This window comes from Belonocnema kinseyi, chromosome 6, assembly GCF_010883055.1.
Source record: "Belonocnema kinseyi isolate 2016_QV_RU_SX_M_011 chromosome 6, B_treatae_v1, whole genome shotgun sequence".
NCBI classification, from domain to species: Eukaryota; Metazoa; Arthropoda; class Insecta; order Hymenoptera; family Cynipidae; genus Belonocnema; species Belonocnema kinseyi.
This window is the reverse complement of record NC_046662.1, coordinates 32,727,843-32,742,549: the sequence shown is the minus strand read 5'-3', so window position 1 is coordinate 32,742,549 and position 14,707 is coordinate 32,727,843. Positions and strand designations below refer to the sequence as shown.

The 14,707-nt window shown below is 27.5% G+C and overlaps 1 protein-coding gene across 4 annotated transcripts in view; it reads right to left on the bottom strand.

Moving 5' to 3' along the window:
* Positions 1-262: 262 nt before the first annotated feature.
* The window catches only part of LOC117175207 (phosphatidate phosphatase LPIN3), a 67,790-nt gene continuing 53,345 nt past the window's right edge, over positions 263-14,707 (bottom strand). For 2 of the 4 annotated variants that reach the window (XM_033364847.1, XM_033364849.1), the window contains 3 exons: positions 10,153-10,656; positions 7,642-7,745; positions 1,906-2,059 (listed from right to left, as the gene is read on the bottom strand). In XM_033364847.1, the coding sequence (XP_033220738.1) occupies positions 1,906-2,059; positions 7,642-7,745; positions 10,153-10,656 (762 nt within the window). Of the gene's footprint in view, positions 2,060-6,621; positions 7,213-7,641; positions 7,746-10,152; positions 10,657-14,707 lie in introns of all 4 variants that reach the window. The other 2 variants (XR_004467449.1, XM_033364848.1) reach the window with 2 other exon arrangements.

Sequence of the window (14,707 nt, the reverse complement as noted above, 5' to 3'; positions counted from 1 at the left end):
AAAATTAATTTAAAACAAAAAAAAAGGAATTTTCCAACAAAGAAGTTCATTCAATCTAGTAATATAAATCTACTTTTATAAATGAAAACATATAAAAAATTTAATTTATACTACAATTTCAAAAAAAAAAATGGAAGCAGGCTCTTAAAAAACTTCCCTGACTTTACAAAAAATTTTCGCGTTTTTCAGGTATCTAAAAATTCCTTAAATATAAAAAAAATAATTAGAGAGGTGCTAAAAATATCAAAGAATAAACTTGGGAATTCACAGAATCTGAAATTTATTTATACCACGTGGTGCGTAACTAACATAAAATATAAAATCAAGTCCTACAAATTTCAAGAGTTTCATAAATTACAGAAAACGAATTACACAACGTGTGTTCTGCATTTCCTAGGGAGTATTACCGAATATGCCAGAAAACAATCGACCAGCGAATAATTGTATACAAAGTCAAAAAAAATTATCATTTCCATGTGCAGTAAATCGTCAATTCGCTTAATTCGTACTATCGAGAAGGACCACAAATCAAGTACCAACTTCCTAATTTTATTTCACGGTGCAATCGATAAATGCAGCGTGCTCACAACACATAATAATACATTTAACGCTTCTTTGGTAAAATGCAGGAGTCCCCTCTCTTTACCACCGTTACAAATGATACAAAAAAAAAAACAAAAAAAAAAAAAAAAACGAGTAGTTTCTTATTCATCAAAAATTATTCTACACATTCAATACTCAACAGAATGATCTCTCGGTTTTTCTACTAAGCAAACATTTAAATTTCTAAAAAAGAAAAAGTACAATTGAACTAAGAGAGAGACGGAGTTTCATTAATAAGATTAATAAGAACAACAGGCTCGCTTTAGGAATCTAATATTCAAAAGATAGAAGTTCCCTCGCAGAGATTCTCTCATAAAATGTAGATTATTTCGGAATGCTACCGTACAAACGGGAAATAAATGAATACAGTACGTAGTAAAAATATTTGATCGGGGTATCACAAGTCCTATCTTCAATTCACTCCTTTACACTATACACAGTTTGGGTGACCAACTAAATTGACATCTCACAGAAAGAATAAATAGCAATTTAATGGTGATTGAAAATGTACAATGAAATCCCAGCAAGATCAAAGCGCTTTTAAGAGAAAAGTTGCCAATTCCAACTATAAAGCGTTCTTTTATTTCAAATTACTTTTACCTTTTAAAATGACTCAAAGAGTTTGACTATCTTTAGCAAATTTGACTCGCTTTATAATCGAAGATTAACAAATCTGAGGTACGGGAGAAATATGTACGGTGATTTCTTCATTAGAATCACTGGCAAGGACTAGATTTTGCTTTCGCTTCACAATTGTTTAGTTTTTCAGACCAGAGACTTTCCCTAGGGTTTTGAAATCCAACAATAAGTCCTACTATAATTGACAATACCTAGATCAAGTTTAGCTTTAAAGCTGTGTGCTTGGCAATAACTATTTTTTTCTTTTGTTTTCATCCAAAGTAATTAAATTTATGAAGGCAAATAATTGTAGATCCTTTCGCCAGAACGTCCTTGGAATTGTAATAAATTCACCAGGGCACATTTTAAATTACAATAGGCACCGAATTTCCGTAAGAACTTAAAATCTAAGACAGCCAGTGTCGGTAACTTATAGTATAATTTAATTCTGATAAATATCACCTGCCTTGGAATGTGTTTGAATTTAAACACCAAAGACGAGAAGGTTTAGTCGTGCTGACGAGTCAATTTCATCAACGCTTGCTACAAGAATCCACAGTGATTGAAAACGCATCAAACTATACAAAATTCGCTGAAATGATGTTCCTAAAAGCACCAAACTGAAGATAATTACATTAAGTGCATTGCACTGCATTTATTTGCGCTTCGAAGAGAAGAAATGATTTAAATAGCGATCGCAAGTTCGCCTACGACGGACTCGAAACTTGACGTTTCGGGAATTGGTTCCCGCCAATACGCAAATTGACTGAATTCCTCTGCCGCTTCTTCTCGAAAAGCAGGAAACAGATGATCGACGATGAAACTCATGTTTGAATATCTGAAACGACAGAAAAAAGGGGCTAATTAGATTTCTTTTAATACGGAAAATTGCAGTGAATGTCATGAAACAGGGTGTCTACTCAAATCCTGGAAAAATCCCCTGACAACATGAATTTTTAACGATCGAGTTTAATTTTTAACTAGAATAATTCGATTTTCAAATAAGAAGATCAGCTTTCTACAAGGAAATACGAATTTTAAAGAAAGTACATGAATTTTCAACCAAATACTTGAATTCTTCACTAAAAAGGTACATTTTCAGCCAAAAATGGAATACGTAGTTCAGTTTCAAACAAAGTACTAAATTTTCAACTGAAAAAAAATAAATTTTCAACAAAAATTGAAGCTTAATTTTTAATTAAAATCATGGAATATTCAACTGAAGAGATACGTTTTCAGCCAAAAATGGAATATGTAATTAAGTTTTCAAACAAAATGATGAATTTTCAACTGAAACAATCCATTTTTCACTGGAATGGTTGAATTTTAAGCAAACAAAAAAAAATTAATTTTCATCTAAAAGTATGAATTTTCAACTAAAAAAGATAAATTTTCAACAAAAAATTGAAATTAATTTTTTAATTAAAAAAAAAATTAATTTTCAACTACACTTATTGAATATACAATTAGATTAGTTAAAAAACTTAATTTTCAATTTAAAAATATGCATTCTGCACAATTAAATAATGAATCTTCAACAACAACAATAACTTTTAGCAATAGAATTTAACTTTCAACTGGAAGACTTCAATTTTTAAACAAAAAGATGCATTTTCTACAAGAAAATACGATTCTTCAACGAAATACATTAATTTTCAATTAAATTCTTGAATTTTCAACTAAAAACGATCAATTTTTAATTAAAAAAAAAAAATATTTTCAACTTAAATGGAATGATTAAATTTTGTTGAATTTTAAACTAAAAGATATCAATTTTCAAACAAAAATATAATCCTTCTACAAGAAAAAAAGAACGTTTGAGAAAATACATGAACTTTTAACTAATAAGGTGAATTTAAAACCAAAAATCGAATAGTTATGGCTTTATTTAAAAACATTTATTTTCAACGAAGGAGATAAAATTTCAGCGGAAGATTTAAGTGAACTTGTTAAATTTTTAGTTAGAATAATTAATTAAAAAAGACGAACTTGCAACAAAATAGTTCAGTTTTCAACCAAAGGGATGAATTTTCAAAAGAAAAAAAATGAATTCTTGGCAAAAAGTGTAATAGTTGATATTTAAATCAGAAGCGAATTTAATTTTAAAAAAACAACAAAAAAAAAACAGTTTAATTGAACCAATAAAGACACATTTTTAACATAAATTGAATTTTTTACTTATAAAAAAATAAATAAATTTTCAACCAAGTAGTTGAATTTTCCACCAAAAATATAATAGTTTAATTTTTGGTTAAAAAAATTAATTAAAAAAGAAAAAATTTTGAACTAAATATATAAATATATAGTAATATGAAGCTACTTTTACAAATACAAAATATAATTTTATAAACACAAATTCCCTGACATTTCCAGGGTTTTGTAGTTATATAAAAATTTCCTGACGATTCCAGGTTTTCCAGAAGAGTAGACCCCTGTTATAGGTGATGATAACTGGTTGAACGTTTCTACAATAATTGAAATAAGTGATTAGATCAATTCTTGAGAATGATTTGCAGAAGAAATTGGGATTTTTTAAACTATAAAGGACATATCATATTACAGAGGTGATAATTCGATTCATGTCCATATTTATTCGTATGACACAATTTTTTTAAGTCTATTTTTTATAATAATGTATTCTTATTGAAATGAAATATCTCTGATGTATAAGGCGAGATTTATTATTATGTTCTCTTCAGAAACGAAATTTTCAGTGTTGAGGAAGCTTCTCTAAAAAAAGAAAAAAAAAAACAGAACGAAGAATCAAAGATTATTCCAAAATTATTATTTTTTTTGCTAGACACAGAATTTTTAAATATAAGTTATGCATATGATTTAAAATTATCTCGAATATTTGAAGAAATTGTTTATATAAATATTTTTTCGACACAATGTGCGACGGAATTACAGAGAATTTTTAAGCATATAAAGCGAGTTTTGAAAAAAGTGTCACTCACACGGTTATGCCGTGAGACCCTTAATTAATTATTGAAAAAGTTCAACTGTCAAACTTTCATAAGACTAGTTTTATAAGTCAATTAAATTTGAAATTTTCTTTGATACTACGAACTACTTCCTAATACTAATTGTGAAATCTAAACAATATAGATCAATAATGAAATTGATTATTTTATCAAGCACATAGACAAAACACAACCCTAAAACCATAACGAACACAATAAAACTAGAAAAACAGTAATTATCAATACCAAAATTATTAGATTAGCATTCATAAACTGAAAATTCAAAACAATTTTCACCAACAAACCACATCATTCCATCAGCATAAGACTGAAAAGCAAAGAAACTTTTGGTTTAAGTAGTATAAAAAGCAATGTAATGAATCAGGAGGAATGTGCACTAGGGTGGGTTGAAAAAAAATTCTGGAATTCGAAATCCATACAACGCGACAAAGTAGCTTGGTAACCCACGTTTTAAAAAGATGTTTCGGAACAAATTCTGAATTCCTGAGAAATTTGAAATTCAACGATTTTTAAAATTCTGATTTTGTTATTTACTGAAATTATCTTTATAACTCGTGGTTTAAAATTTTTCTGAGCATGTGCAGCACTTTTAGCATAGATATATAAGAAGAAAAAATCCACCAGAACCCAGGAATCGAAATGAAAAATGCAGAGAATTAAAAAAAAAAGATTTTAGAATTTAATGCGCATAGGAAAAATAATTAAAACAAAAAATAAAAATAATTAGGAAAAATTCTATTAAATATTAAATTCCAAATTTTTAAAATGTGTTGCAATTTTAATTTCGATTTCTGGGTCTTATTTATTTTTTTCTTCTGAATCACTGAACAACAAAAGTTTAACAATTTGTTAGATAATTCATATATTTATTATTGCATCTTTATCATTTCAGTAAAAAATTAATTTATTTGGTTGAAAATTGAACTACTTTGTTAAAAATCAATTGTTTTTTTTCTTGTTTGAAAATTTAACTATTTCATTTTTTGCAAAAAATTAATTTTTTTGATTGAACAAAACTCGTTTGTTAAAAATGCCTATATTTTTTAATGAAGTCAAATGTTTTAGGTTAAGAATTTAAATCTTTTCTGGTCAGTATTTTAAGTTGCGGATTGAAGTTGGCATGTTTAAAATTAGTTTTTTTTTTAAGTTAATACTCTTGGTTCAAAATTCAACTATTCGGTTTAAAATTTATTATTAAAATGCACCGATTTGGTTGAAACCTAATCTATTAAGTTGAGAATTAAACTTGTTTGTTAAAAATGTTTCTTTTTATTAAAATCAATTGTTTTAAATTTTCAACTTATATACATATATATAATTCATATCAACTATTACATTTTTTTTTAAGAAAACTCATCCTTTTTTTCTAAAATGCAACTACTTGGTTGAGATATAGCCTGTTTAGGTTGAGGATTCAAGTTTTTATGTTAAAAATTTGTCTTTTTTCGTTAAATTCGACTCTGTTTTTGACTTAAAATAAAAATACTTTTCAGTTGAAATATTAACTATTACATTTTTCGTTGAAAATTCATCTTTTTAGGTTGAATATTCAATTACTTTGTTGAAGTTTCCTTTTTCTTAAAATAATTTTTGCAACTGAAAATTTAACAATTTGCTTAAAAATTCAACAGCTTGTTTAAAAAATATTATTTTTTGTAAATTTATATTCTCGGGTTGAAAATGCAATTGTTTTATAGAAAACTCGCCTTGCTCAGTGAAAAAATTAGTAAAAAATTCAACTTTTTAGTAAAAAAAAATCAACCGCTTTGTAGAAAATCGTTTTTTTCTTGTTTAAAATTCATTTTTTGGAATCAAAATTAGAGTATTGCTTTTTTTGATAAAAAAATTAACCATATTTGATTTAAAAAATTCAACTATTTTGTTGAAAATGTATGTAATCAGTTCATGTATTTTGTGTAGAATTCATCTTTTTGGTAGGAAATTAATCTTCTTTGTGGAAAATTAATTTTTTTGGTTAAAAGTTTAAATATTTAGTTAAAACTTTAATTGCTTCGTAGAAAACTTGACTTTATGGCATAAAAATGCATCATTTTAGTTGAAATTTTTCTTCTTGATAGACGGAAAAATATCTTGTTAGAATTTTCATATTTTTTTCTTGAAACTGTTATTGTTTGGTTAAAAATGTATCTATTTTGGTTTTGGATTTAACTACTTTGTTGAAAATTCGTCTTTTTTGGTCCAATTAAATTTTTTTTAGGTAAAAACTGGTTAAAAAGTTGAGAAAATAAGTTTACATAATTTATACACAACTACTTTTACGCGTTGTATCGATTTCGAATTTCAGAATTTGTTATGTTTAATCCACCCAACTGTGCATATGAAGAAAAAGGTAATCGAGCAAATTTGGCAAAAGCATCTTGGGTGTAAAATCAAATTCTTACCAACGAGTGCTTACCCTATAAATTATAAGAAGATAGGCAGGGGTTGCTTAACCAAACACCTCATCGGCACGTGATCATCGAACCAGATCAAATAAAATATTAACAATTTGTAAATTAATTCTTAATCAAAAATTAAGATCAAATCTGGCTCTTTATGATTTGAAATTTAGTCTCTTAGACACTGATAATGAAACTATAAAAAAATCTGGCACGCAGGTACTTTACTTAGTACACATGATAAAGTTATATGCAATGATAACAAACTGTACAAAACGTTTTAGTTGAGTATTTTTCCAAACACCCTTCTGGTAAATACGTTTCTTGTAAAATACCTTTAAAAAAATACCCTTGTGAAAGGCAACTGTCTAAAAATATTCTTTGAAAATTAATATCTAAATTGCACTTTGTGGCAAATTTGGACTATCTAAAAATTAAGAATTTCTCCTAGAAGATGAGAGAGTATTTGTTCGAGCTAGGGTAAAAAGTTTACTACTAAAAATTGAGTTGCATATTAACTGGCTAGAGTCGAGTTGTCATCAGTGGAAGGCTGAAATTTGATCAGTGGCGGGAACAATTCATTGACGATATCGCTCTGACACGCGTAGCTGTAATCACACAAATAACCCACCTGTGAAATTCCGATAAAAACTATTTCACTATACTTTTCCAACTTTTTTTTCAGCGCCCCTGTGTTAATTCCATTAGCATTAGTTCTGCACATACTTAAACTATTATTTCTAAGATTACGGCAGCCAAGGTTAAGTATCAGCCACCGTATAATTAACTAATGACAATATTAGGATAGACAACAATAGAAAATAGAAAAGAATAGAAAAGAATAGAAAAGAATAGAAAACAATAAAAAAATAATGATTTATACTATTGGCAGTAAATATCTAACAAATATAATAGAAACGAGAGTTTTAAAAATAAATACCCAAAGAATTCACCAGCTGCCTCATGCAGAAAAATATATAAAAAATGGTCTAAATTTCTACTTAAAACGTAGAAGTTTCTAAAAATATTTTACTCACGATGACTGGAATGTTTGAGTCAGTTCGTGTTTCAACTCGCCACGATGATTAATTGTGAAGATGCGCATTATTGGTATCCCAACTGCTCGGTAGGCCCAAACATCCTGAAAGATGATACAGTATTTATTTTTATTAATTGATTAAATATACTTTTTAATTTAAATATAAAATTAGTATTGATACAAACATTTTATATAATACTTAGTAAAACGTTAGCGTAACCTAAAATTGTTTAAAAATTATGAACCTTTAAAATTCAATGATTTTCGTTTCAAATAACAAATTTTCTCTGAAGATCGTTCATTATATTATAAACAGAAAATATTAAAAGAATTTCCAATCTTGTCGAAATATAATGATTTTTGTTTGAAAATCATTTTCGACGTAAAACAAGAACGTAACCTAAAACTGTTCAAAAAAAGTATTAAAATTTTTTAATCTAGCCATTTTTAAATAAAAATGTCAGTTTCCGAAGAAAAACACTAACGCAGTCCAAAATTATTCAAGTTTGTATAATTTGTTATTTATCAAAAATACCAAAGATTTAGGAAAAAAAACATAACATAATAGAAACTTGTTCAAAATTGTAAGTTTTCTTTCAAATCTAATTATTTGTATTTAAGTTAACAGAATTCTCATGAAACACGTCAATATAACCTGAAACTGTTCAAAACATTTTATTCTTGTCAAAAAATAATGATTTTTGTTTAAAAAATAGTGATTTTTTTATGGGTAAAATGCTGAAAGAATCAAAATTGTTAATAAATTATAAATGTTGTTCATATTATTATGATTTTTGTTTCGAAATACGCGAAATACGAAATACTAATTTTTTGTGTGAAAATCTAACATAACTTAAAATGGTTAAAAGTTTTGAATCTTTTTTTAAATCTAAAAATTTGATTAAAAACCTTAATTGTTAAGGTTTGTTAATCTACTTCCTCTTCTTTAAAATATAATTTTTTTTAAATACCAGTTTCCTACAAAAAACTAATTCGAAATTATTAAAAATTCTAAATCCTTTTCAAATTATCATTTGGTGAAAAACGCTGATTTAACCTGACATTTTTTTAAATTATGAATTGCTTGAAATCCCTTGAAATTTATAAAATCGCTAGTAATTCCACGAAAATCGAGAAAATCTCATGACAGTCGTAAAACATCTTGAAATCTGCAATGTTCTCAAAATTCCTAAAAAATTATGATAGCTTTAAAATCTTCTGAAATCACACACAATCTGATAAGCTTCTTAAAACCTATTGAAATCATTTAAAACAGTTGAAATCCACTGAAATCTAATAAAAACACTTGAATTTTCTTGAAATCATTTATAATCCCTGAAAAACTCTAATTTTTTTAATCCCTTAAAATCTTAAGAAATTCCTTATATAATCTTATTGAATCTTTTAATTTTTTTAAAAAGCCTTTGAAATTTTCTGACATTTGACAACATTCTTTAGAAACCCTCCCAATGAAATCTCGTTAGATACCTTGGATTTTAAAATACCTTAAACACTTTGAAATTCCTTACATATAAAATATGTTAAATCTTGTGAAATCCCTAGTAATCCTATAAATATCGAGTAAAATCCCGTAAAAAATCTTGCAATCGGTACTAACTTTAAACAAATTTTCAAAAACAATTTCTTTGATAAACTCCTAATTCACGAAAAATCTGATAGGGCACCTTAAAATCCCTTTAAATCTTTCATAATTCCCCAAAAACTTTGAAATCCCTGAAAATCCTTGAAATTCTTTGAAATAAACTGAAATCTATAAAAAAAACTTCAGTGCTGCTGAAATCCTAAGAAATTCCTGAAAAACTCCAATTGTTTAAAATCTCTTGATCTTTGATACCCATTTAAAATCCCATAAAATACCTTAGAATCTTGTAAAATATCATAAAATCTTTCAAATACTTTCAAAACCATTGATTTTTTTTTAAAATCTGAAAAGTCGTTGGGGAGACTATAAAAATCCTGTAGGTCTGATTAAATCCCTAAATATCCTTTCAAATACTTTTAAATCCAGTAAATTATGTTAAAATTTGTAATAGCTTTTAAAATATCTTCAAAAAGTTTAAAATCCTCTGAAATGAGATGAAACTTTTCGAAATCACTTAAAATCTTCAAGATTCTCTGAAATTCCTTGAGATATTTTTAAGTCTGCTAAAGCTAATAGTGATGCAACTCTATAGAATCCGTTTAAATTCCTGAAAACAGTTAAAATCCTTGTCTAACTCATAGAAATCTCGTAAGATTTTTAGAAATACCTTGAAAATACTTAAATAACTTCGAAATCTTATGAAATCTTCCAAATCTTTTGAAATTTTGGTACAAATAGTTGCATTAGCGAGCAATTTGAGAAAAATACTAGAATAATCGTAATTTTTCCAAAAAAGCAGCAAAGCAGTCGTATCCTTAAAAAAAAGGAAGTATAAATAGTGTCTTGAATCCAGGACCTGTAATCTGTTAAAAATGTATCTGTTAAATTTATTTCCAAAATTCTTACGTTAATTCGATTTCCATATCCTGCATAGAAAGGTTTAGTGTCTTCCGGAAAGAGGGCATTTATATCACTCAAGCAGGAGATTTTAAACTCTTCCGGTTTCTTTTCAATGACTTCACGATGAAAAGCGGAGATCAAACTTGTAGGATTGAGGAGAAGAGGTCCCTCAGGAAGAGACAAATCGCCTTGTTTGATGCTCTTCAAATATTCCCTAGTGACTCTCGCTTGGCCAATGGCTCTTGCAGAAAGATAGAGAAGTTTATAGCCATTATTTTTTATTTTGGTGAAGAGTTGAGCAACTCCAGATTGCGCCCAGTCCTTTCCAACAATTGGCAAAATGTGACCGAGGACGTCAGACTTGGTGATTGTGCCGTCGATATCGGAAATCACGATCTTGTCGTCCCATCGCCATCTGTAGATGTGACACTTGCAGCGAGTTGTTCCTTGATAAGCTGTCGTCACACTAAACACCACTTCGTTTGGACCTTCTTTCAAATTTAGAGTAGCCTGTAAACAAACATTTTTTTATTTATTACAGGGTGTCCACTCAAATCCTAAAAACAATTCCCTGACAATTAAATTTGCTGCATATTTTCAAATATAATTTATTCCACACTCGACCGAAATGGCCACCTTTGGTCCCTGATAATAGTAGCAAAAGTAGCATATAATTCCCGCAAACCTCATTTGCGGGGCGAAAGTACAATTTGCGGGGCGAAAGTACAATTTGCGGGGCGAAAGTAACATAGCGGGGCGAAAGTAAAATTGGCGGGACGAAACTGAAATTTGCGGGGCGAAAGTAAAAATTACTCGATCAGAACTCGAGGCGCGAACAAAGCTATAGAACAATGCGTCGGGCCCGCTTTTCAGAGCCAAAAGGTGGGCACGGTCGAGAGTGGAATAAAATACTATATGCAACGCGGGACGAAAGTAGATTTTTCCCTCGGGTAATTACTGCCCTCGTGAGAAGATTTTTCCCTCTGGTGATTATCGGGAAAAATCTTCTCGATCGGACAGTAAACGCAACCTCGGGAAAAATCTTCTAGATCGGGTAGGAAACCAAGCCCGCAGGAAAAATCTGCTCCTTTCGCCCCTTGTTGCATAATGTACTATTATTCCCTAGTGAAACGAAAAGAGCAGCAAAATTGAATACAATTACTTAGCGGCCGAACTTAAATTACTTAACGAATAGTTATTGCTAGTTGAATTAGATAGGGTGTCCGAGAACTTCAATTGCAATATTGCTGGATTTTTCCTTGATTAATTTTTCATTTTCTTTGATTATTAATATTCAAATACCAGCAATTTAACCTTGCAATACTTCTAACATAGAACCTTTTATAAACGGAATAAAATAGTCTTTCAGATAAAAATTAAAAATTTTTAAATTTATTATTTATTTTAAACAAAATAGTATCTTTCCTACAAAGATGTTTTTTTTAAAACAAAATACTTAAATTTTAAACAAAATAATTAAATTGTTAACATAATAGTTGAATTTTTAACTTAAAAAGATAAATCCCTAACAAAAAAGTGTCATAGTTTACATTCCAATGAAAAAGATGAAATTTATTAAAAAAAAAGAATTTTAAAAACAAAAAGACGAATTTTTTCTACAAAAATTGAATTTTCAAAGAAAAAATATGACTTTTCAGCAAAAAATTAATTTTCCATGAAACTGATGTATTTTTACCCAACAAAATCGAAAATTCAACTAAAAAAGATCAATCTTAAAAAAATTGCAAAATGTACATTTTCAGTTACAAAATCATTTTAAACCAAAAAAAAAAGGTTTTTCTACTAAAAAGTTAAATTTTCAACCAGACATAAGCTTTCCATTGAAAAAATTAATATATTTAAATGTAGTTTAACTTTTACCCAAGTAGTTGAATTTTCAATTGAAAAAGATTAGATTGCAACAAAAGTAGTTCAAAGCTATTCAACCTGATCTTTTGAATAAACTACTTGAATAATCAAGCAAAGAAGAACAATTTTTTATCAAAAAGTTGCATTTTATTTGAAAAAAAAAGACATTTCTACTAAAACAGATGAATTTTTAAATCAGAAAGATAAATTTACAAAAAATTAGTTAAATTTTCTGTTATAAAAGATTTATTTATATAATCACAAAGGCAATAAACAAAGACAATTGAAAAATGAATAAATATTCGAAATTTTTATTTTGTATTAAAATTTTTTCAAAAAATCTACAGGTAAATTTACATTTTTTACATACAAATTTAAAAAAAAATAAAAAATGCTCATTTTCAAACAATTCATATTGAAAATTATTACATTTGAAAAGCTTTGAATTTAAATCGACTGAAAATTAAGGCTTTCATTTAAAAATTGCGCAAATTTTGAGAAAATAAATCAAAAAATTTAATTGATACATTAATTGAACTTGAACACATAATTTTTGCAAAATATTTCAATAAAATTAGCTAGTATTTCAATTTTGCAAAATTACAAAATTATAAAAAAATTCGAATATGTTTTAAGAGATATTTAAAGGTTTTCAAAAGATACAAAAATAATTTTAGAACTAAAAAGGTTTCAATAAATTTAAAACAAAATGTAGATATTTGATAAATATAGACACCAAAATTTGAAGCTTTTACAGAATTTTTAAAGGTTTCAAGAGAATAAAAAACTGTCTTAAGATTTCTGGACAAATTTTTAACGGTTCTTTTATTTTTTTAAATTATTTTAAAAGAATATTTCAAAAGATATTGAGGCATTTCTAAAATTATCAGAAAAATAATCTGGTATATTTTAGGAAAATTTTTTATTTTGTAATGTATAAAATATTTTGAAATTTTTTCCAATTTTCTGCCTCAATTTTTTTATCTTTATTAACTGAAAGTTTTTTTTAGTTTGAAACTTCATCTCTTTTGGTAGAAATTAACATCTTTTTTTGATTAATTATCCAACTTGTTTGGTTGAAGATTCATAATTAAAGATTTCGGAAAAAATATATAAAATTTCAAAGGAAAATTTTTCAATTTTGCAAGATTACAAAATTTAAAAAAAATCGAACAAGTTTAAGAGATAATTTGATTCAAAACATGTAGACTGTTGAAGATTTTGAAACCAAACTTTGAAGTTTTTAAAGATTTTTAAAGGTTTCAAGATAATTAAAAAATTGTCTTGAGTTTTATGAAGATATTTGAAGTGACTTTTTATTTTTTTACATTAGTTTTAAGACAATATTGAACAATATTACAACACATTACAATAGAGTTTCAAACTTGTCAAATATAAAAACGAAAGATTTTAAAACAATTTTTCAACATTTATCAAATGTTCTTAAATTCTTTTGAAGCGTCAAAAAATCTTGAATATCTTTCAAATTATTGAAATTTTATAAAATTATGTAAAATAAAAAAATTTAGAATTTTTTTAGATAATTATAAGACATATTTGATATCTCCAAAAATCTATTTCACTTTTCTCGAGAAAGCTAGAAAAATTATATTTATATAACCTTAAAGGAAATACACCAAGACAATTGAAAAACAAATAGCTAATAGAAATTTTTATTTTGTATTCAAAATGACTTTTTCCTTCAAATTATAATTTGCCTACAATTTTTTATTCTGGACTAAAAAATATTGTTTAGTTGCAAATTCAACTATTTTGTAGTAAATTCATTTTCTCGGTTGAGATAAATAAATTTGGCATGTTTATATTTGAATCCAAAATTGTATTGTTTTATTCTGTTAAAATTCAAGGAAATTAGGGAACTTCGAAACTGAAATGTTTGAGTCACCTTGATTTAACTAATTTGCGAAGTTATTTGGGTAGGCATTTACAATTCTAAATTATTGTGATTTTTCAAAATCTGATCGACAGGAAGCCTCAACACGGAGAAAAGTTGTAATTTAAATCTAAATCACATAGTGACCGCTAATGAATATTTATTACATTAATTAGTGGCCATTTCCTCCTTTCTATTTCGTAGATAAGGTTTAGGCTTTTTTCTCGGTGCGAGAGATTAAACTTGGTTTTCCTTCTAAACTTTTTCTTTAAGATTTTATGAAAAAACCTTAACTAATTTAGAATCATGCAAAACTAAAATTCAGTTGACAATATTTACACCAAGAAAAGTATTCGCGAACGGGAACTCTGCGCATTGAAAGAAATCTAGTATGTTTTTCCCAAAGGGGGAGGGTCGGTAAGGCCGGTTTTTGGCCTAATTTATTTTTGGACCAAAAAATCAGAAAAAATCATGTTAGTATCTTATAAGTATCCCGAGTCGATTCCACGCTAAACGGACTACACTCCACCCCCCAGCCACCCCTACAAATATAGGAAACACCACTCTACCCACCAACTGTATTTTCGAGAGAAAATTCAAGGTTCAAGGTCATGACCTTGAACCTGACCCGATAAAGGTCAACGGACACCAGGTTCGTAATCAGCGACCCCAAAAACCTATAACATATATTTTTTAAATTTTTTACCGGTTTTTCTCGATTTGACCTTCAAATGACCTTCAAATGACCTTCAAATGACCTTGAACCTGAAGCGATAGAGTTCAACGGATGCCAGATTC